At 43.6% G+C, this 21,749-nt stretch overlaps 1 protein-coding gene across 2 annotated transcripts in view; it reads left to right on the forward strand.

Annotated features, from left to right (window-relative positions):
• Positions 1-21,749, forward strand: part of LLGL2 (LLGL scribble cell polarity complex component 2) — a 68,908-nt gene that overhangs the window by 11,865 nt on the left and 35,294 nt on the right. For both annotated transcript variants that reach the window (XM_075903670.2, XM_075903671.2), the window contains exons 2-4: positions 6,714-6,819; positions 19,631-19,728; positions 21,020-21,101. In XM_075903670.2, the coding sequence (XP_075759785.2) occupies positions 6,745-6,819; positions 19,631-19,728; positions 21,020-21,101 (255 nt within the window). In that variant the 5' untranslated portion in view covers positions 6,714-6,744. The remainder of the gene's footprint in view (positions 1-6,713; positions 6,820-19,630; positions 19,729-21,019; positions 21,102-21,749) is intronic.

Consider the following 21,749-nt stretch of genomic DNA (forward strand, 5'->3'; position numbering starts at 1 on the left):
CTGTTTTATGTGCATTGACTCTTTGGCGAAGTGTCTGAGAAGTTTGTCCAATATACATAGCGGACGGACACTTTAGACATATGATGGCATAAATTATATTTCTGGATGAACAGGAATATGTGTTCTTGATCTTGTAACTGGCATGGTTAGGTCCAATAATGGTGTCAGAGTGAATATGTGGACAAAGCTGGCACTGGGGTTTGTTGCAAAGGAAAGTTCCAGGGTTGATATTAGTGTGGTATGTCCTGTGGCTGTTGGTAAGAATCATCCTGAGGTTAGGTGGTTGTCTATAGGTGACTATGGGTCTGTCTCCCAGAGCCTCTTGGAGGGTAGTATCCTGTTCCAGTATAGGTTGTAGTTTGATAATGCATTGGATGGGTTTAAGTTGGGGGCTATAGGTGATGTCACATGGTGTTCTGTTGTTTTTTCTTGGGCCTGTCTTGAAGTAGATTCGTCTGGCTCTTTCAATTTTGTTTTTATTTCTCCGGGTGGGTAACTTATAAGGGCTTGGTAGAGATCCTGAAGTTTCTGGTCTCTGTCAATGGGATTAGAGCAGATGCAATTGTATCTAAGGGCTTAGCTATAGGCGATGGATCATATGGTGTGTCCTGGATGGGAGCTGGAGGGCATGTAGGTAACCGTTTTCTGTAGAGATTGGTGTCTAATTTACCATTGGTGATCTGTACTGTGGTGTCCAGGAAATGGATCTCTCATGTAGAATGGTCCAGGCTGAGATTGATGGTGGGGTGTAGGTGGTTAAAGTCTCTGTGGTATGCATCCAGTGTCTCTTGGCTATGGGTCCAGATCATAGATGTAATTGATGTAGAGAAAGAGTGAAGGGGACGGGATCTGAGGAAAAGTCAGCCATAAAGATGTTACCGTACTGTGGGGCCATGTGGGTACCCATGGCTGTCTCGCTGATCTAGAGGTATAAGTTGTCCCCAAATTGGAAATAATTGTGGGTGAGAACAAAGTTACATAGGTCTTCTACCAGATTGGCAGTGGTATCCTCTGGAATAGTGTTTCTAATTGCTTGTAATCAGTCTTCATGTGGGATGTTGGTGTAGAGAGCTTCTACATCCATGGTAGCAAGGATGGTGTTATGAGGGAGGTTACTGATGTTTTGTAGTTTTCTCAGGAAGTCAGTAGTATGTCAGATAGCTGGGAGTGTTATTTGTGTAGGGTTTGAGAAGAGTCTACATAGCTGGATAATCCAGTAGTGAGCGTGCCAATACTGGAGATGATGGGGTGTCCAGGATGTCCAGGTTTATGAATTTTTGGGAAGCAGAACAATTCTGGTCGGGGTTCAGAAGGTGTTTGTGTGGATTTGGTCCTGAATAGAGGTAGGGAGTTCTTAAAAGAAACTCCACTGTTTCCTTAGGTATTCTGAAGTGGGATCAGAGGGGAGAGGTTGGTAAAATGTAGTGTTGGAGAGGTTTCTAGTTGCCTCCTGGTCATAGTCGTAGTCGGACTTATTCATAATGACCACAGCACCCCCTTTGTCAGCTGGTTTTTATTATAATGTCCGGGTTGTTTTTGAGACTCCGGATAGCATAGTGTTCAGCGTGGCTGAGATTGTATGTCGCTTGTTGTTGTTTGTGAATGTCAGTCTGTGCATTGTTGCAGAAGCATTGTATATAGAAATCCAGATTGTAATTCCCCTCTTTTCTTTCCCTTGTTACCTTTGTCTATATTAGGGAAGTTAAAATGAATTAAGTAATTGTGTAACACTGAAAATTTAGGTGTTGCATATGTGCACACAGGGAGCCACCTTTTAAGTGAGCTTTCCACACACATTGGCTTCTGCTTGCCACCCCTCATACTTCTGTCTCTGATACAGAGAACAGCAGTGCGGGGGAGAAGGGAAGAAAGGGGCCTTCCTGGGAGCCAGTGCATGTGGGGAGCTGTCTTTTTTTTTAAGCTGACTACTACCAGTTGTGTGTTCTCTCCCCCCCCCCCCTCCCTGTCAGCTCCCCCCACACCTGCCCTGCGCTGCTGTCTCTGATACAGAGAGAGTGGACAGCTGGGATCTTGCTGGCTGTCCATCCAGGTTAATAGATGGCTTGTTCAGTCCCCCTCCCCTTCTCCACCCACCAGGTCTGGGGAACATGGCCAGGGCTGGCCTGTGTGGCCTTCCCCCTCCCTCTCCTCGCCCACCTGAGTCCCTGGCAAGAACCCAGCTGGCAAACTGTGCAGGCCTCTCATGACTTGGAGAAGTCGACAGACAGGATGTGTGGTTCCCTCCACCTGTCCCAGGTTGCCCCCAGGGAGAAACTGGCAGCCACCCCTGCCCTGAGCTGCCTCTTCTCCCAACCCCTGGCTCGGACTCCTGAGCCCCTTCTCACCCCCAACCCCAACTCCTCCACACCCCTGGCCTCCTGCCCTGACTCCTGCACTCCCCACACCTCCAGCCCCTGCCCTGAAGGACCTGGGCAATGCTGAGTAAGTCTTCTGGTTTACTATACTCTGTGCTGTCTTTTTGGCCAATGGAAATCTCCTTTCCCCATACTCATAAAACCAGTTACTTTGAACTAGTTAATTGAAGTTTCTGTGTGAGTTTTCCTGGTTTCATGGGCCCAAGATATCCATTGCCAAGGACACACCCTTTTCCATTTTTACTCTCCCTATCTGGCTAAGGCAAAGTTACTGAATATGGGCGTGATACTTTCCTTGCATAGTACAGCAGATTGTCACTTCTATTGCTACTGCTCACTTCTAAGTGTATGTGCAATGTGCCTGAGCTGGCATGTGGCCATGATTCGTTGCCGAATTTGGTTCGCTGGTTGGATTGTGAACTTCCCTGACTTGGGCCACATATTGATGGGGAGTGTAATGTGAATGCCAAGTAGGATGGATTGATTTAAATCAAGGCAATTTAAATAATTGATGTAAATTGCAATTTAAATCCCCAAAAATCATTGATTTAAATCAAGTTACCAAAAAACTAAAACTGCTTATGCTTAGCGTGCACTTAATTTGGGAGTGCCAGTGAGTTCAGATTTTTGAGAAAACAAATACCGTGATGGTCCAAAATAAGGGGCATGTTTCTCTCTAGATAAAGTTTTTCCTTCTGTGTGACCAATAAGCTGCTGGAGAGTGGGGTTGGCAACCGTAGCAAGCACATGGCTCAGCCTGCTAGTGTGATATATAGTGGTTGATAGATACTAAATCTAGTTAGCTAATCTTTATGGCTTGTTTAATTAAAGTGTAATTAGTTTAACTTTTTTCTAGAAACATCCAACACAGCAAACATCTTGGGAACGACTTATACTAAAAGACAGAGAGAGTTTTGAAGAATGGTGCATTACAAAGTGAATTACTTAAGTTACTAGCCAGTTGATCCTCTCAGCCATATTCACATTTTTATCCACATCACTTTCTCTCAATAAGAGTTTTCCTTATGATTCATTCTTGCAACTAGGTCCTGCCTCATTTTCTTGCACTGCTTACACTTGACAGGTTTTTCCTTTTTACTTCAAAATGTTCCCAGATATGGTTTCTGGGCATAAGAGACCCTGACATTTTTTCTGTGACAAAAGTGTGGGGTAATAGAGAAAGCTCTTCCCTCTTTCTTTCCAGGCCATTCCACTGTTCCTTTCTACGCTGCCTCTGTCCTTTCTTCTTTGTGTCTGTTTTGAGACAATGTTTTAACTAATGTCTCTGCTGTTCATGGTCCAGGTTCACCACCACATAAGCAAAGAACAAAAACAATCCTATCCAGCTTAGGTCTGTTTTTGCACGTTACTACTTAATCTGCTGAGAAACAGAAATTGAAAGCCCAGAACTTTGAAGAAGCAAGAGCTGGTAGTTAGACTGGACAAACTAGAACCATTAATTCATTTTTGAGACTGTAAGGGTATGTCTACACTGCATTCCTCTTTTGAGAAAGGGATGCAAATGCAGCTGAGCAAAATTGCAAATGAAGCGCAGATTTGAATTTCCCATGCTTCATTTGAATAATCCCGTCCAGGCACTATTTCGAAATACCCTATTTCGAAAAAAGGAACGCTGTCTAGATGCGGTTATTTTGCAAGAAAACTCTTCTTTTGAAATTACCCTTACTCCTTATAAAATGAGGTTTAAGGGTAACTTCGAAAGAAGGGTTTTCTTGCATAATCACGTCTAGACAGCTTTCCTTTTTTTCTACAATAGGGTATTTCAAAATAGCACCCGGACACGATTATGCAAATGAAGCACGGGAAATTCAAATCTGCGCATCATTTGCAGTTTCACTCAGCTGCATTTGCATCCCTCTCTTGAAAGAGGAATGCAGTGTAGACATACCCAAACATGCAACACACTTAGGGTATATCTACACTTGTGTCCTCTATTGAGAGAGGGATGCAAATGAAAACATTTGAAATTGCAAATGAAGCCGGGATTTAAATATCCTGTGCTTCATTTGCATATTCATGTTACGGTGCTATTTCAAAAAAGCGCTATTTCAAAATAACAGATGCTGGTAAGACATGGTTATTTCAAGAGAACGCTTCTCTCAAAATAACTGGTAAACCTCATTGTATGAGGAATAAGGGTTATTTTGATGAGGTTTTCTCTCTAAATAACCACATTTAAACTGCATCTGTTTTGAAATAGCGCCATAAAGTGAATATGCAAATGAAGTGTGGGATATTTAAATCCCGGCTTCATTTGCAATTTTGAATGTCTTCATTTGCATCCTTCTCTCAAAAGAGGGTGCAAGTATGTAGACATACCCTTAGTGATGAAACTTAATTGTAACTGTTAAGAAATTTAATATTGATTTTTTTTTAAAAATTCCGATTTTAAAAAATCTATTTTTATCCACCTTGATGCTGAGCCTTGTACTGAGATGCTTGACTCTTCTCTCTGAATTAAACTCTGCAAACGTGGTGAAAGGGTTATATAGGCTCTAGTCTTAGACTTATTTGGTGTAGGTTTTCAGATCATCTTGCAGAGACTTTGGTTTTTTTAAGTCGAAGGGATAGCATTGTTAGTCTATAACTTTAATAACAAATAGTCCTGTGGCACCTTAGACTAACAAATATATAATATCATGAGCAGGGCTCGACAAATGTAATCTACCCACCCATGCAAGTAGATTACAACCCGGAAGAGCTGGCGCAGAACGTAGAACCGCGCGGCTGGCGAGCAGGGCTCACTGCTGCTTGGCGAGTCCTGATCATGAGCATTGCTATATATAAATCTTAGTCTCTAAGGTGCCACAAGATTACTCATTGTTTTTGGTTTTTAAATGTGTTCCTGCTTTTTGACTCCTCCTCTCCCCTTTTATTTTGATAGAATCTTGACAGCAGGGAATATTTCAGACAGTTGAGCATCATTTCCTCACACCTGCTAGGGCTCTGATAGCTTTAGTTTCCACCCCAATCATGTAAATAAACCAAGCAGCTCAGGCTTACTTCTCCTTCTCTGTCAGTGCAGACTGGGTAGGGAAGAAAGCATACAGGAATTTCTAATGACAATTGGAAAGCTGTCTGCAGTGTAGTTGTAGCTGAGTTTGTCCATCCCTTTGCTCCCTCTTTTCTTAACCAGGCCAAATGGTGCTTCATGCAATCCAATTTTTCTATATAGGATACTTCAGTGTTTCTACTAATTGCTAGTGGTAAGTGTGGATGCAAACCCAGGACTCTATGTTGTCAGATATCCAAGTTTAACCCCATGCAGAAAAAAGAACTGCTCGCTCACCAGAACTTGCTGATCTTGTGAGTTTTTTGTACTTTTAGTTTGCTAAAGTTTTAAATTGATCCTTCTGCTGGCCTTGCTGGGAGATGTAATAAAACCCTTCAGGAATGACTGGTTTATTTATGGCCTTTGGTTGGTGACTTCCTTATTGGTAGGAATGCAGAGATGGATTCCTACTTGTTTGTTTACAAGTGGGGGAATAGAAACACCAAGTGGCTGCCAAGGCTTTCTGTATTCTCCAGCTCATTGTGGGCAGGTAAAGTTTTAAATTACCTGTCTGGCCCAGTGGTTTGAATCAAATGTTGCAAGCTTTTTCCTGATACTCATTTTAAATCTTCTGGAAATGATCATACTGAAAATTCCCAACTTGTTCCATGTATGAGCACACCCCTTTTTGGGGAAAATTCCAGACCCTAGGTCTGAAGTTTTGTAGCACTAGATTGAGGCACCGGTGTACTATTCTTCCCCATCCCCCATAAGTAGAGGATTGAGCTTGATGTTTTACAAAAGCAGGCTAATAATTAACGTAGCTACATTCCAGGCCACACTGGGTCCTTAGCTATACCCATGAAGCCAGCCTAAAATGTTTACTTTCCCTTCCTTAGCCCAGTAGTCATAGGGTTGCCTAGGGTAAGAAGTGATATACTAGCCAATGCTTCTACCAACTCTGGCTCTTTTTTAGTTGGTTTCTTTAACCCTTAATCTGACTGCTGTGCTGTCCTTTGCTTTCTATCTTGTCAGCTTTCTTGAGCAAGGTTAGGTGAAGAGATTTAAAAAAAAGTGGCAAAGTGTAAACTGCATTGTCTTTTTTAAAAACACACAGGATTTCTAGAATTGAGCAGCATGAAAATAGGAGGTTCTGGTTTGCATAATCCCGTCTGGGATACTGTACTGCAGTGGTATTGAGCTTGTCACTGTTGACTCCATGTGTTGCTGTGGTCTCATCCTGGCCAAGGAGCTAACTCTGTTTTTATACTCTAAAATCCCATTTTAAACATGGTTTTGCTTTTTTTTTTTTTTTTTTAAATTAGGTTTCTCGTGCTAAGTGACTACAGAAGGAAAATGAGAAGGTTTTTGAGACCAGGACATGATCCAGTCAGAGAGAGGCTCAAGCGTGACCTCTTCCAGTTTAATAAGGTATGGTGGTTTCTTCAAGTGAGCTTTAAGATAAACACGCATGAAAGAGCAAATCTGTGAATAGTTACGGAGAGGAGGGGATGGTTCATTCAGGTATGTATGGAAAAGCTAGATACAACAGTGGTGGATTGCCTGTATTGGGTAAATCATAGCTGGTTTTTGCAATCCCCCAGTTACAAACATGTTGGTACATGTGCATAGCCGTTCCTGAGCTTTGAGATACCACATTCTTGGTTTTAGGTCTGCATTTGAGAACTGCATTTTCTCTGAGGGAGCAAGGAGGTAATGCAGTGTGGCCATAGTCCTGCAGTGACTAATACTTAACACTTGCATCAGTGTTTTGTGTCTTTAAAGTGCTACAAATGTTCTCAATACCTCTATGAAGAAAGTAGATATTCCTTTTGTACCAATAACGTGGCTTCAGAATAGGGATGTTAAAATGCAGGTAACTGTATAAATGTGTAACCACGGAGGGGGGGGCGGCGGGGGGCGGCGGCGGGGGAGAGGACCTCAGCAATTACACGCACCAGCAGCTAGCTTTCCAGGAGCTGGCTACCGCTTCATGCTGCTGTCTCTGTATCAGCCTATTTTAAACCAGCTTCTGTACTGGCTCCCACCTGCCACCCTGGGCTGCTGCCTCTATATCAGAGGCAGCTCCCCAGAAGTGAGGTGGGAACCTGTTTACACAGTTATACACTCACATCCCTACCTCTGAAAGGACTGAGACGGAAATGCTATGACTTGATAGACTACCATAGTGGCTTCAATCAGAGCTGTTGTTAGATTTTAGGAATCCTGTTCTCAGACCATACCTCAGCTGGTTTTAATGCAGAAGTGAGTGCATGGGATTCAAATGGAGGAGGCTACTTAGGCAGATTTATGGCAAATGTGATTGTGGTGGTGTTCTGATAGCTCTGAATTCGCACATTCCTGGTTGCAGGGAATGAAACCTCCCCAAAAACTTGGAACAGCAGTGCCTATGCACTGGTATCCATCCAGCACTTAAAGTTCTGTTTAGGTAATGTAAACCACTCAGGACAAGAACCTTGTCTTTTTGTCTATTTGTAAAATGCCTAGCATACCTTCATGGCTAAAGCTCTTTCTCTGCTTCTTATGAAGTTTCTCACTTTAGCAGTGGCATTTGTTCAGTCCTACGGAGGAAAATGTGATATTTACAAACTTATGATTTTTCTAAGATGCTGGCTTTTAATAATTTAGTCGTTGTAATTAGTCACCGTACTTAAGCAAAAATGATCCCTTACAGCAGTGGCAGACAACCTGTGGCCCACTGGGGTTCTGTGTGGCCCATGAGACATCTTGTTTACCGTTGCCCACACACACACAGTTGCCAGATTCTGCTGGTTTCTGACCATAGGAAAAAACTACACAAATTACTAATGTGACACATGTAATGCAAGGTGTGATTAAGTGAGGATTGTGGAGATTTTATTCTCCTTGTTATGTTGCATGTGATTTCTACTGTCCTGTAGTAACCCCGTGTACGTGTGTGCGCACCTCAGTGTCCCTGTGCATTGCACTAGGGGTGTTAAATTTAGTTTAATCAACTAATCGACTAGTTGATAAGCAGGGAGGCTAACCCTGCTGCAGCTCTGCCTTTTAAATGTATTAAGAGCTTTTATGTATCCGTCAACTAATTGCTTAGATCCCTAAATTGCACTGATACTTAGATTTTTTTTTTTATAGGAATTTCAGTGATAGCCTTGCTCATGGCCACAATGGCTGATGCTTTCTGTGACCTGAGCCTGGGATGGGAGGATGTGACCAGATGTCACCTTTTTGTCCAGGATAAAGGTCGGAGGTGGGGCTGGAGGAAGCAGGACAAAGGCCAGAGGCAGGATGGCTACGGGGCTGGGAAGGGCTGCTGGGAAGGGGTTAGACTCACTGACTTGGGGTACAGGGAGGGGGGTCAGGGCCTTTGGCTGTGAGCCCCCTCTCCCCTAAACGGATTGTACTGATGACTTCTGGATACTGTGCTGGGAAGTCTCTTCTATGCTGTGTCCCTGTTGACTAATAAACTTTCTGTTATATCTGCTGGCTGAGTCACATCTGACTGGGGAAGGGGATGCAGGGCCTGGTGACTCCCTATAGTGACATAGGGGCATGTGAAGTGAGTGCGTGCTGATTGTGGGAGCTTTATTCCACAGACCCCACAGCACCATTTGGCCTGGTTAAGAAAAGAGGGAGCAAAGGGAGGACCTCTATATCCAATCAAAGTGCTGCAATGGTTCAGTTGGCACACCCCATACATTCTAGTTAGGCAAGTGCAATTAGCAAAACGACACTATCCCAGGAGACCATCTTGGTTATTGACAATCTTGCAGCCTACTGAGAGAGAGCTGCTCATCCAGACCGTTCACTAGGGGTGTTACACAGTTACTCTATTACGTGATTTTTAAGTGCAGAAAATTTCAGGTTAGAGTTACCTGTGCTGTGGGGTCTCTGGAATAAAGCTTAGCTTTTTTTACTGCAGTGCCTGCAGCAAAGCCTCCCCAGGAGCATGGCTGCTGGCCCGGCTTCGCTGTAGCAGCAAAGCCACCTCGGGAGCAAAGCAGGCAGCCCATACCCACCTGGCCCCAGCAAGATGGTTTCACTACCCTACCACAGCGAAGCTGTGTCCCCAAGAGCCAGCTGAGTGAAACTGAGACCATAGACCGATGAGCATCAGCTTATCGGTTATATTCTAGCATCCCTACTGCTCACTAGCCTAGGTTACCTATCGCTGACTTATACGCTCTTCATTATTAGCAAAGGATTGAGTGGAAACACTTATTGCTAGGAAAATCTACTATTTGCTTTTCTAACAAAGAATCCTTTGTCATTTTTAACACTTTGTTCCCCCCATAAAAGATATGGCTTTAAATCTTATGTCCCGTTCCATTCATTCTTGTTGAGAGAACAGAAAGGACTTCAGAGAAGCAAACTTCAGCTATAATGGAGACATTCATAAGGTCCCAAAAAGATAGACCTCCGTTTTGACATGGCAATAGTTATGGCTGAGGAGCCAAGAGATCAAGAATGAAGTTGGGGGTTTGTGAACATGTTGGTTCCTGTTCTTTAGCACTTTGCTGAATTTATTCTTAAAGGTTTCAAGTATAATGCCAGACACATTGTTTGGGAAGAGACTAGTAACAGCCCTCATTCTTTATCTAATTTCAGCTTGGAGTCTACAGAATCTAATCAGTGCAGCCAGGTGGTATCTCTTATGTCTGTTAATCAGATTTGTTCAGTATTAATGTGTTGCTTGTGAGGGCTAGTAATATATAACAGGCAATCACAGGATATTACCACTGTAGTTTTCTTATTGCACTTTATTATATAAAGATTAAATATGAGTCCATTTTATGCATATACATTCACAGTGCACTTAAATTAGTGGGATGTGCTGATGCAGTCACTACAATTAGGGCTATGTCTATCCAGCATCTGGAAGGGTGCTTCCCTGTGAAGGTACACAGACCTGCACTAGCTCTACCAGAGCTAACATGCTAAACATAGTAGTAAAGCTTCGGTGGCATTGGCCTAGCTGTCTGAGTACAATCCTGCCCAACCCCTGAGGATATATTCACATGGCTAATGCTTCAGTCATACTGCTGTCTTTAGTGCACTAATTTGAGTAGAGCTCGAGTATATCTGTTTACTAGTGCTGGGAAGCACCCTTTCCTGCTGCTGGGTTGATCTAGGGATGTGAGTGACTAGGCTTATTGGATAGTTGAGTCACTACTTGACTAGTGGCTTCCCTCCCCTTGCTGCCTCTATCAGAGGCAGCAAGCAAGGGGAGCAGGAGCTGGTGCTGATGGGGAGCAGTCGTAATAGCCAGTTTTCCCCAGCATCATCTCCATGGGGGGGCAGGGGAGATAGAGGTGCAGCGGGGCAAATGGTACAAGCCAGGGCTGAGCAGTCGCAGCTCCCATCGGGTCCCAGACACTGGGGTCTGCTTTATAAACATAGCAAGAACCACCAGGCTCTTACATTTAAAAAGCAGATCCATGGCGAACCTCCTTATTGACTACTCGATCAGTCTTCTAACTCCTGTTTAACATCCCTATGTTGATCCACTCTTAGCAGGCTTGTACTGCAAAAATAAGCATGAGCACTCAAGTGGGTAAAGAAAAGAGAACAATGTCTTGTCTTGTTCTGTCCGTGTGGACACAAGGTTCTCCTCAGTTTGTCTAATTTCTCTTCATAGGGATGTGTGTGTAGTGGATCAAAAGTTGAGTAACATAGTATTGATTGATTAGCATAAGGGAGAAATCGAATAGGAAGAGTAGACAGAATCTTGGTGACCCATATAATACCCTAACATTCTGGCCTCAGTCTTTTCCCATCTGACTGACATTAGCGTATCAACTGGAAGGCCTAAAGTTTGGATTGAACACATTTCTGAGATTTCCTTATACAGAACTTAACTGTTGAGCTGTCCCAGAATCCTCTAATGCAAAAACCAGGCAAATAGGCTTAGTAAGTGTATGGGATTCGAAACAGTAGGATCCCTGAAAGCATGATCTTCACATTCCTCAAATGATTTTTCCTTTCCAGTGCTTATGGGATCTCCACACGTACAGCACTGTTGTCCTCCAATTAAAATAAAGCTACATTTATGGGATGACTTTTGTTCCCTTAAAATCTGCCCAGTGCATCAGTCATACTTTCAATCCCCAGCTAGACTGCTTGCAGACAGCCCTGTTTCATCGGTGAGCTTATTGGACTGTAGTTTTGTGCATGTCTCCATATGAATGAGTACCGCTATGAAGAGAGGGTTTTTTAAACGTTACATTTGTGTCCATCCCAGTTTAGCTGTCTCTTCCTATGAAGGGATGTTTCTCATTTTAAATCCAAATCTAAGTGTCACACTTTGACCTCTCTTCTTGCTCTTTTTTTATATCCGATATAAAATTCAGTCGTTCTGATGGTAATTGGCAGCAAATCACTGTACATACGTACTCACGTAATGAATTGGCTAAGAGGGTGTAACTCCATTGAAATCAATGGAGTTGCATCTTATGTCAGCAATGAATGGGGCTCTTAAGGACATGCCTCCTGTCTAACTTGATGCAGTTCTTTAAAATCTCAAGTGAACATTTTGAAGGCTGTCTCCTATCTTGGGTCCAGCATGGGGGTGGGGGAGTGATAGCTCAGTGGTTTGAGCATTGGCCTGCTTAAACCCAGGGTTGTGAGTTCAATCCTTGAGGGGGCCATTTAGGGATCTGGGGTAAATCTGTCAGGGATGGTACTTGGTCCTGCTGTGAGGGCAGAGGACTGGACTTGATGACCTCTCAAGGTCCCTTCCAGTTCTATGAGATGTTTTATCTCCATATGTATGTTATGTCTTCATGTTGTTACCTAGTCTCTCATTGCCTTGCTCTTGTCTGTACTTCAGAATTTACTTGTCAGAAATGGGAAACCCAAGCATGACCCTGTTTTTAGCTCAGTGAAAGGCTGTGTACTTGGCAATCTGCTTTTTTTTTAAAAAAAAAAGTTCATTCTGCTTTTATTGTAATATCAGATATGTTTGGCTCAGTCCAAATCCTGCAAGACCAAGCATGTTCAGACTGGCATTGTCTGATTAGATGATAGAAAACACATAGGTGAGCCAGCCTGTCCTGCAGCTGAGTTACCAAACTGGGTTATAGTAGAAAAGATTACCTCACCCATGGCTTCTTACCAAACCAGGGACATTCCATTTAATTTATGGCTGAGATGTGTGTTGCATTTTTTCCTACTTCTCAGTTCCCTTACTAACGGGGGTAATGGATGGCTGATTTTAGCTCCCTGAATAAGAAACTATGTCAAGCAGATTTAAAACTCAGCTGGCCTCATTGTTGTCTTCAAAGGCCATATTTAACAAAGGTGCAGTTTGTTGCACTCGAATGTGCTTTGTCTTAAATGTCTGAATAGAAATGCAGGGGAAGGAAAGGAGGAGAATACCTATGAACCCAATCCACTCCGGTTTACTTTGGGTTGAGTCTGCTGTTTCCTGATTTCTTCCTTGCAGCAAATATAGTTAATGTGAAACACCTTTGTTCACAAATGCTGCTTCCAGGCTTATTCTTACCCTGACGGTGAAATTAGTTTTTGTAGTTTTAGGGAAATGAAAATGAAACCTTCTCAGTCACCTAAAAGAAACAAAAAGGTCCCTTTTTGAGAAGGGGATAACACTGCTGTCACACCAGTACTTGAGAGAATCTCTAATTTCATATGCTCCTGTAAAAGGCTCTATTGTACTCTCCTCCCTTCCCCCACTAGAAGTTCACCTGCTGAACAGGTTAAAGTACAGACTGCTGCTTTCATCAGCCAGATATGAATGAGAGAAAATAGAGACAGCCAAATAGCTGCTGCCTTAGTCCTGACTTCACAGTACTGTTTGGAAGGAAAAAGAAATCTGCAGAGAGCAGTGGAGAGAAATCTGTATGCCAGTTACACCCTCAGTTGCCAAAGACAAACACAGCAACAAACCTGCCATAATGCACTTCCTGCTTTCCTGCCTACATTAGAAACAAACCAACCTAGAAGTGAAGAGCGCACCTCGCTTCAGTCATCAGTGATGCATATTCAAATAACTTCATTTTGTTCATTTTCCCCTTTGTTCAAACATGGTCAGTTAAATTGCAGGTGTCTTATCTTGTATTTGTAAAGCAACAGGCTCACCTGCAATGCTGTAAAAATAAATTCATTAAACTGCAGCTAATTGTTTTGTACTTGCTATGGGCAGGATAGTCCATATCCTTGAAATGCATTAGGATTTTTGTATCTACAGCTGGGGGAGGGGAAGACACATGAACTGCATTTCTTCTTATGATCAGTAGCAAGCATCTATCTTCCATCCATTTCTTTGCCAGTGGGCATTGAGCCCTGTTAAATGGGTCATATTTAGAAACTGAACAGAGAATGTGCTGATAGAATCATAATAGTTTTTGTTTCTTGGGAACAAAGACAACAAAGCTTGTCACTGCTGTTTAGATGAACTCATTACTTAATGGTGCAATAGAGAGGTAGCCGTGTTTTTCCTTTTGTTTTAGAAAGATCAGACTATGTAGCGCTTTAAAGACTAACCAGATGGTTTAATAGTGATGAGCTTTCATGGGCCAGAATCACTTCCTCAGATCACATTCTGGAAGAGAATTGGCATGACCATATATGCCAAAGGAATACATTGAAAAGAGTGAACACGGTCTAAAACTGACAAATCAGATTTAGTACAGAAGGTGGGGTGATGGGAGGGAGGGAAGGAATAGCTATTTGAGTCAATGAATGGCTAATCGGGGTGATAAGTGGGGAGCTATCTTTGAAATGGTTACAGTAATTAGCATCTTTAAGGCCCATTTGTAAAGTGTCAAATTTAAGAATGAAAGAAAGTTCTGAAATGTAGTAAGGTCATTAAGGAAAATTCTTACCAACAACCACAGGACATACCACATTAATACCAACCCTGGAACTTTCCCTTGCAACAAACCCCGTTGCCAACTTTGTCCACATATTTACTCTGACACCATCACTGGACCTAACTGTGTCAGTTATATGATCTAGAACACGTATTCCTGTTCATCCAGAAATATAATTTATGCCATGTGCCAAGTGTCCTTCTGCTATGTATATTGGACAGACTTCTCAGACACTTTGCCAAAGAATTAATGCCCACAAATCAGACATCTTAACAAGGAAAAACCAGTTGCTTTTTATTTCAGCGTACCTGGACATAGTCTTAACGACCTTACTACATGCATCTTACTTCAAAGAGACTTGAACACCAAATTAGAGGAAAATTTCAGAAGTCAGAAAGGGACCCTTGCAACTTCTTTCAGCATCACGGACTGGGTCATTAAGTTAGGTTGCGTTAGCCCCCAAGCACCACCAAGCTCTTCCTACCTGCCCTGGCTCCACATTGCACCCTAGAAGCAAACAGCAGAGCCGGTAGGCAGGAGAGTCTGGAGCTACACACTCCTATTGGCTGGGAACCACAGCCAGTGGGAACTGCGCAGGGCAGTGCCTGCGGGTAAGAGCAGCATGCAGAGCCTCCTGGCCTGCCAACCCAGGAGCTTGTCCTGCAGGCTGCTTCCAGGGTACAGAGACAATACAGGCAGGAAGCTGTACTGTGGATCAGGAGCTACTAGAGGTAGCTTGTGTCCCAACCGAGAGTCCTCTCCCACATCCTGATCCCTCATACCTAGCTGAATCCCAGAGCCTGTGTCCCCAGCCAGAGCCCCCACTCACTCCTGTACTCCAACACCCTGCTTCAACCCACAGTCCACTCCCACACCCCAAATCCCTCAGAAACCATCACCCAGCCTGGAGTGCCTTTCTGCACCCCGAAGCTGTCTTCCTGAACCTCACTACCTCACATCTCAACTCCCTGCCCCAGCCCAGAGCCCCCTCATTTCTGGCTCCACCCTAGAGCCTGCATCCAGTTAGTCCACCCCCTCTCGCACCCCAACCTTCTTCCCCAGTCCTGTGATGGTGCTGGGAGAATGAGTCCCCAAGGAGGGCGGGAATGTAATGAGCAGGATAGGGGTGGGGCTTAAATGATTAATTTTGTGCATTTAGAAAGTTTGCGACTTTGTGGTAGACTTTCATTCCAGATAAGATGTAGATAGCATCATTTCTGAGACTGGTGACCACTATACTTCCAAGTTACAGAGATCCAGGGGTAATGCATTTGTGGTACTTAGTCCTGCTTTAATGTGGTAGAATATTGTAGAGCTGAAACAACTTGTGTTGTACCTCTTTTCGTGTGGGTTCCAACATACGTTATATCAGTTGTAACAAACCTTATTAGTTTAGAGTTGTGGCTGGAAGTTATTGCTTTTAAGATTTCAACTGAAGACACGTTCACCCTTAATGGTATTAAATGGAATAATTGTCTCCCTGGAACAGTGTTTGCCAAAAGCCAGTGGTCACCAACCAGTCGATCGCGATTGGCTAGGCACTGCAGTGTTCCTATCTCCCCCTTGTTCCCCACCATCCGCAACATGGAGCCTGTGCTGTCACTACAGCCTCCTACTCCTTGCAAAATTGGAGCCAGCGCTGGCTTCTGCAGGGGTGGGGGGGAGAAGCCCTGGAGTTGCACAGGGAAGCCAGATCCAGCTTCTCCGGAAGAATGTGCTGCTCCTCCCCTCCCCACAGCAGCGTACACACTTGTCTGCCCTTCCTTCCCCTGCGCTCCAGGGAGGCAGGGTCAGTGGGGGGGGGGGGGGGAGAGGAGGAGGGACTGGGCTAAGAGATGCAGGTGCTCTGGATCCTCCACTACCATCTTAAAGAAGCCACATGTGTGCTTCTTCCAGTGCTGCCTGCAGATCCTTCTAGAGAGAGATTCATCCCTGGAAACCCCCAGGTACTGGCCATGCTGCTCCTTCTTCCTTAGCCAGACACCTTCCAACACCTTGCCTCTGCCCCCTCCCTTCTGGCCAGACACTTACCTACAGCTTGCTACTGTACACTGCTTCCTACCCAGATTCTGCACCCACAACCCTATCCTACTCACTGGCAGCCCTGTCCCACACACTGGATCCCTCACTTTTGGCCCCACCCCACAGGCTGGGGAGGGTGGGGGGGCACAAAATCCACTAACCCTGGAACTCCAGAAGAGTTAATTTGGCCCGAGGCCTTGAAACTCAATCCTACCTACACTCTTCCTCCTCTCCCCCCATGGAGCTGGAGTGCCAGGGGAGTGAGGTATCTCAGTTGGGACCACATCAGTGAGGCTTGGGGGGGTAGGGGAGTGTGTGTTTTGTTGTTGTTTGCATAGTCCCTGGCTGAGTTGGTTTTTTTGTTTTTTTTTTTCCCTCTCCCCTCTGGGTCACTGGTCCCCTGACCCAAAAAAGGTTCCCTGCCCTTCCCATAAATAAAGACAATGTTGAAGTGTTTTGTGTTGGACATAATATTTTATTTAAAAATGAAGCCTGGCCAACAAGCCCCCAGTGGGGACCAAGCCTTCATCTGGCCGCAGCATCATAACACTCCTTCAATCCCCCAAACTCCAAGCCTGTGCCCATTGTACACCTGAACCTCCTGCCCTGAGCCCTTCACATCCCCAAACTCCTGCACCTCCCACATCCCACTCTTGTGCCACAACACTCCTGCACCACCCACTCACTGCACAAGCCAGCATCCCTTCTCTTCCTGTATCCAAATTCCCCCCCAGAGCTTGCACCTCTCTCGCCTTCGTGCATCCAAATCCATCATTCCCACTTCAGAACCCGCATCTCCTGTCACAACCCAGTGAGAGTAAGAGCTGGGGACAGCAAGTGATGGAGAGCAGGGGGGTGGAAGGAGTAAGGTCTTTGGGAATGGTTGGAGGTAGATCTTGGCTTGCCCTGACATGTAAAAAGTGATATTGGGTGTAAAAAAATTGGAGACCACTGCTGCAAACTGTGCACTTCAGTGGCCATCCAGAAGTGGTTCAGATGCTGCCCAGATAATTAGCAGAGTGTCCATAGCCAGCAATATGTTACTAATGATGGTGCACACCTGCAAAAATTAGGAAAAAAATAGCTTTACTCTTAAATCACATATAAGCAAACTTTACTTAACATAAAACACAACCCTTCCTTAACTAACATAAAACACAACCCTTCCTTAACTAACATAAAACACAACCCTTCCTTAACTGAACAGATTCAGTAAATTCTGTAATTGGGAGAGTATTGTATATTGTTTCAAGGTATGGATTTAAATGCAAAATTAGGAAATATCTCCGCCCTGAGATACCACATTTCAAGTAATCAGGATTCAGACTAGCTTAAGCAGAAAAGAGTATTTGTCCTCAGATACTCAGCATTTGTAGCTTACTTTTCATATACAGCAGCTTCAGGGGGAAGCTGAGTTAGTCTGTACAGGATACACTTAAAAAACAAATAATGATCTGGTAGCATTTTATAGACTAACAAAACATGTAGATGGTATCATGCGCTTTCGTGGGCACAGCCCATTTATTCAGATGACTGGAGTTTTGAGGCTGCGTAGACCCAAAATACACAGTAGCAATCCACTTTAGGGTGGAGCAATGTTAATGTTTCCTTTCTTTCCTCCTGGTGTTGGATTAATTAAATCAGGTAACAGAGTTGGTAGAAAGTGTTGCAGGAACCCTCATCAGTGGTCCATTATTCCAGATTTATTTTCTTGTGGTTATTCTGACACTGTTACTTTATAAGGCTAAGATCTTCACCTCTGGACTGGCTTGTTTCTCACCAAAAGACCTGTTTGCATTCCAGGCTGTTTGTGACCTCATCTTCAAGTTGTGTTTAATGTAACTAGATTAGAAGTGTTTTTCCCTTCCTTGTTGCTTGTGGTACCTTTCTGAGCTCCTGATTGCCTCTCTCAAAAATGCACAAAATAAACAAATGGGAGAGCAGGACAACTCTTCCTTCTGAGATGGTGCTTTTAACTAAGGTCCCCATCTACTAGAAAAGGTTTGTGTATGTACTAAACCAGCAAACCCTCTTAAAGGAAATGGACCTTATACCATCTTATGTCAATTCCCTGCACTCAGTCAGCACCTTTTTGCCAGTACAACTGCATGTACACTTGATATTCTACCTGCACAGCTATATGAGTAAACCAGGAGCAAGTAAAGCTGCACTCTTTTCTCTCACTTGTCCTGGCAGTCTGTTTAGAAATGACTTCTCCTTCTATAGTGCTCTGGAAGTGAACAGCTCTTTAGATCTATTTGCAGTTACTATCTTAGGACAAACTACGGTGACCATATTATTCACATATCCAGAGTTTGAGTCACCGTACACTGGCACTTCTGAAGACTAGAATCTAAGCTATTTTCAAACTGCTCTGAAGTAGAGCTACTGTTGCTTACTGCAGTATTAAGACGCTGTTTATGTAAACACTTTACATAGGTGTTTGTATTAAGTACACTTTTCTATGTGGGGAGGTAGTAAACATCCTCTTCAAATTGTTTGTGTATGTTTTGTTCTAGGCATGTATTATAAAGAAGTCACTGAATCAAAGAAGCTGCTTTTTGTGCTCTTATCCACTAGTCATGTGGGGGTTTTGTGTTTGCTTATTTATTTGTTTTTATTTATGATCAGTCATAGAGCCTCTGAGCTAGTTGGATATGACTTGACAGACAACCTAAATAGTATGAATAAAACCCAGTGTCCTCTGCTGTGTTTGGGAATTGGGTACCAGATTTACCTGTTTTCCCAACTGCTCTATGGGAAACCTACTTAAGTACCTTTTCCTCCTTGGCTGGTACGCAAGAATCTATTCTGGGCACCTGCCATAAGGCTGCTAGCAGGAATTGCTATACATAAGAGGCTGATTTACAGTAAGTCAGCCTGCATGTCTAACTTGACTGAAAGTCAAGCTATAATTGCCAGTCAGTTTTAGGCATGAACTTTGGAGATGTCCAGAGCATGAATCGTGATTTGACTAAGATGACTTGCATGAGGTAGAGTCGAAGAGATTTGTAGTGAGTCTTGTAGGTTGTGCTCAGGTGAATTTATGAATTTTTACTCCTTATAAAACATCAGGAGTCCAACTGGATCCTTGTTTCATACTATTGCTTTGCCATTTCTATTGTAGTGAAAGTGGCAGTAGTTCAATTTTATGTATCTGTACCGAATAACTAGGAGATTTTGGTAAACAGATTAGATGGTTACTGACAAAGCTGAGCTGAGACGACAAAACTTGAATGTCGGCGCATCTTTCGACTTAAAACTTTATCCTTCAGCATGTTATGTTTGAAACAACTAACCCATATTTAATTTCTGACTTCTGTGGATGATTCACAATGCCCATGAAGCTACATGTCCTTGAGGAGTTCCTGTTTGTTGTTTTTCACCAGACTGTCGAACATGGATTTCCTCACCAACCCAGCGCATTGGGATATAGTCCCTTTCTCCATCTTATGGCTATCGGGACCAGATCAGGAGCCATCAAACTGTATCCTTTCTGTACATGTGACTTCAAAACTTGCAGTGTCAGGTTAGGTTCTTAGATTTGTCGGGAGTTATACCACAAAACAAAACCCCAGTAACCCTTCTTTTTGAGCTCTAGCACTGCTTTTAGAGAGGTGGTTGGTTAATCTTGCTTAAATTTGTACCTTATTTCTAGCCTGTAGTGGAATATGCGATCTTTAAAAAATAAGCAAAGTAGATGGAACATGGCTAACCTTATTTTCCCATATTCATTTTATATGTAGCTGTGTTCATATAATGCATTTTACATTTGCATGTATTTTATAGAGGCACAAAGGGGGGTATGAAATGATCAAATTCTGTTTAGAAAGACTAGATGGATGAAGTATCTTTCATTTCTTGCTAATAGAAAAGTTGCTTGAGACACACACTTTTGGAGCTTGTCTTGCCTCATCCACCTTGCCTCTCCGATGTCCTGGGACCATCATGCTACAATAGCACTGCATACAACAAATTCCTTTTTAGCAAGTAAGATCTTTTGTGGGGGATCAGATAAGATAAACATAATGGTCCCTTCTGGCAAATTCCAAGGATATTTTAATACTGTAAAGTTGTGGGGGGGGTGTGTGTGTGTGTGTGTGTGTGTGTGTGTGTGTTTTTGTTTTGTTTTTTCAGGTTTGGTTTTGTTGGGGTTTTTTTTTATCCAAGAGACACTTCAACATTTGAGATGAATACATTTTTCTTCCTGGATGAGTCTTTATCCAGGACCATAGAGCCTCCAAATATTGGGTCAGATGTAAAGCTGATGAAGGCAGTTGTTTGCCCAATCTTAGGGTAGTGTGTATATATAGTGTATACACAGAGGCGTGGAGAGGTGGTTTCCATGACAAGGCCAGCTGAGCTTGTGGTGAAAAAGGCGTGTCGTTCCAACCAAGAAAGGAAAAGTTAGAGCTGTCTATGCTTGCTTGCTTATTTCCAGCACTGTTTGTGTTCAAAGACTGGGCTCTGCAGGAAGGCGTTAGTCATCTGTCTCGGTTACAGATAGGTTAAGCAGGGATTGTTGTGTGTGGGGAAACCAGGGTCCACCCACCCTTTCTACATGTTCCCCGAACTACCAAGTAAAACCTCCTGTCCATGCTTTCCATTGTTGTATGCATATAACTCAAACTAGGCCTGCATGGATTCAAGGGAATCCGATCACCATTGGCACAACTTGGTTTTTAATTAAATCTCATCTAATTTGCTAGCTACTTTTTCCTCAGTAATTGTAGCCATGGGCTATCTTTAACACTGTTGCTCCTCAACACACATTTCAGATATGGAGCTCCTGGGGTGGAGTTTATGGGTTTACATGAAGAGAACAATACGGTGATGCAGATACACTTTATTCCTGGACAGGTGAGTAGAATTCAGATACCTCCATTACAGTGTGAGTGTATAAGCAGCTTTGAAAACTCATTCAGTTGGAATAGTCTCCTCTATGCCCTGAGTTCTTCAATCTTTTTGGGCTGCGTAATGTCTGTACTCTAGAAATGCTGGTTCTCTGATAGGCTCTCCCTAGTGTTGTTCATGTGTGCAAAGGGCACTTGTCATGAAGATGTTAGTTATAAAATAGAAGAGAGCGCCTTTAAACTCCACAGAGGATTCAGTGCTCAGAAGCACCTGGTGATAACAGGATTAGGATACAGGCAGTCCCCGGGTTACGTACAAGATAGGGACTGTAGGTTTGTTCTTAAGTTGAATCTGTATGTAAGTCGGAACTGGCATCAGCCGCTGCTGAAACTAATCAGTTTCAACCGCAGCTGAATCTGGACGCCAGTTCTGACTTACATACAGATTCAACTTAAGAAACCCAGGCGTCCCCAAGTCAGCTGCTGCTGAAACTGATCAGCGGCTGATTCCAGGAAGCCTGGGGCAGAGCAACTCTGCCTCAGACTTCCTGTAGTCAGCTGCTGGTCAGTTTCAGCAGCGGCTGACTTGGGGACGCCTGGGGCAGAGCAGCTGGGGTGCTGCTGGGTTGCTCCAGTAGCGTGGCTCCTCGGTGCT

This window comes from Pelodiscus sinensis, chromosome 20 (assembly GCF_052426305.1).
Source record: "Pelodiscus sinensis isolate ZL-2025 chromosome 20, ASM5242630v1, whole genome shotgun sequence".
Classification (NCBI taxonomy): domain Eukaryota; kingdom Metazoa; phylum Chordata; order Testudines; family Trionychidae; genus Pelodiscus; species Pelodiscus sinensis.